Source organism: Hipposideros armiger, unplaced genomic scaffold, assembly GCF_001890085.2.
Source record: "Hipposideros armiger isolate ML-2016 unplaced genomic scaffold, ASM189008v1 scaffold_171, whole genome shotgun sequence".
In the NCBI taxonomy this organism is placed as follows: domain Eukaryota; kingdom Metazoa; phylum Chordata; class Mammalia; order Chiroptera; family Hipposideridae; genus Hipposideros; species Hipposideros armiger.
Genome location: NW_017731521.1, coordinates 2,720,635 through 2,722,692, shown reverse-complemented (window position 1 = coordinate 2,722,692; position 2,058 = coordinate 2,720,635). Strand labels below are relative to the sequence as shown.

Sequence of the window (2,058 nt, the reverse complement as noted above, 5' to 3'; positions counted from 1 at the left end):
TTTTTTAGTTTTTTTTCGCTTTTGTTAGTTTTTTTTTTTTTTTGATACTTGCCTAACGCCCATAAAGATAATTAACAGGGAAACAGCTTAAGAGGATGGCTAGCTTTGTTTAATGTCATATGAAATTTTCATGAACAATCTAAACGTAATTGTTAAGAACCACGTGTATTGAGTTCATGTAAGTGGAATAGAAGTGATTTGTTCATTAAGTGGAAGCTTCTAGAGCCTCATCTTTTGCTGCCCAGCAAAGTCCCCAGCTGTACAGTGAACATCAAGCGGAAAAATTTTATCCACAGAAATCTGATGCCAGAGCACATTTTGCTGAAATATGTAAGGGAGAGTATTAATAACATTAATGTATTTATTTATAGTCTACTCTCATGTTTTGAGTAGCTGTGAGTTTGTTCATCTAAAGCCTTGTACATTTTACCAATAATTATACTGCAGATTAATTTTTTTTCTTTTTAAAATCAAAGTTGTAAACATTGACATAACCATTGAGTTACAAAAGTATGTGGTTTCGCTGTCTCTGGCAGTTCATAGGATATTAAGGGTGTTCACGTGTGTGTGTGTGTGTATGTGTATGTGTGTGTGTTTTCTCCTTAGGCACATCAAGAGCTTGAGGCATTAGAAGAAGAACTGTTGCACATGCAAGAATCTACTCATCTTTTTGAAGTGGCTCCTCCAGAGTACAAACAAATGAAGCAGTGTCGCAAAGAAATGAAATTGCTCAAGGGACTCTGGGATGCCATTATTTATGTTAGAGTAAGTCACTGCTTTTCTTAGAGAATCCTTTTTTCCTTTAGTAGTTCTTTTGTATAAATAAGCAGTTTTGAGCATCTGTATTGGTCTGTGTGGTTTTTATTTCTTGAAACACGTGGACATTAGATTTTCCCTCCAGAATTAGAGTTTGTCTCTCTCTCTCTGTTAGTAGAAGATTCTTCTCTGAATATCAGTTTTTGTTTCTAGTTCTGAATGAACTTGCGTATAATGAGTTGACTGCCTCAGAATCCTTTTGGGGGACTATGCAGGCTATAAATAAAAATTAATATATAAATATATATTATACATATATGGTGACCTGTTCATGCAGACTTATGTATATACACATGCTTGTACTTATGTGTGTGTGCATCTATAAACAGACCTGGCTAAAAATAAAGTTAATTTGTATATTGTTAATTAAGTTAAAAATGTAAGTGTAAATGTAAGTTCTAGCGAACTAGGCATTTTGCAATGTGCATTATACCTAATTTTCTTTGAAGTTAGTTGAGAACCATATAGACATATATGAACAAGGCATAGAATATAGTAAAAAAGTTGAGTATTGTGTTTATAATGGATGAAGATTGTCTTATGAAACCTTATGTTATATGTAGAATAATAAAAATCTGGTATATTTAATGGTCATATACTTATCCAGTTCATTCAAAATTACTCAAAATTAAATGATAATGATGGTATGTGTATGGAATTTGTCATTGCTACTAGACATTAATATATCATAATGTTTTAACCTTAAGTTTGACATGTTCTGACAACGTTTTTGTTTTGTTGATCGGGAAGCTTTGACAAGTGCAGTTAATATTTAAGTAATTGACTTTCCAGTGGATCACAGAACCACTGTGTATCATCAGTTTATATATTTTGCTGTGGAGACTTGCTTTCACCAAATGTTGTTGACACTTTTATCTGCTTGTGCGTTTTCAGAGAAGCATTGATAATTGGACTAAAACCCAGTGGAGACAGATTAATGTAGAACAGATGGATGTAGAACTCAGAAGGTTTGCCAAGGCAAGTTCCATAACTGTCTATTACAACAATTTATCTTTCTCAGCACCACCTCCTTCCATCTTCTCTAACCTAGTATCTGGTGTGTTGGGCTGCATGTCCTTATTTACTTCAAACAGGCTGATATGTGACGGTATTTTTTTTTTTCCACTCTCAGCCAGTTGCACTTTTAATCAAGCCTGCTTTTCTGTGAATGAGTGGATAAAAGCATATTAGGGCTAATGAATTTATGAGTAGCCCTGAGCTTCCTAAAGTTGCCTGGACTGG

The 2,058-nt window shown here is 34.0% G+C and overlaps 1 protein-coding gene across 1 annotated transcript in view; it reads left to right on the top strand.

Annotated features, from left to right (window-relative positions):
• Positions 1-2,058, top strand: part of DNAH11 (dynein axonemal heavy chain 11) — a 307,848-nt gene that overhangs the window by 58,861 nt on the left and 246,929 nt on the right. The window contains exons 21-22 of the mRNA XM_019651988.1: positions 607-765; positions 1,711-1,794. Coding sequence (XP_019507533.1) covers positions 607-765; positions 1,711-1,794 — 243 coding nt within the window. The remainder of the gene's footprint in view (positions 1-606; positions 766-1,710; positions 1,795-2,058) is intronic.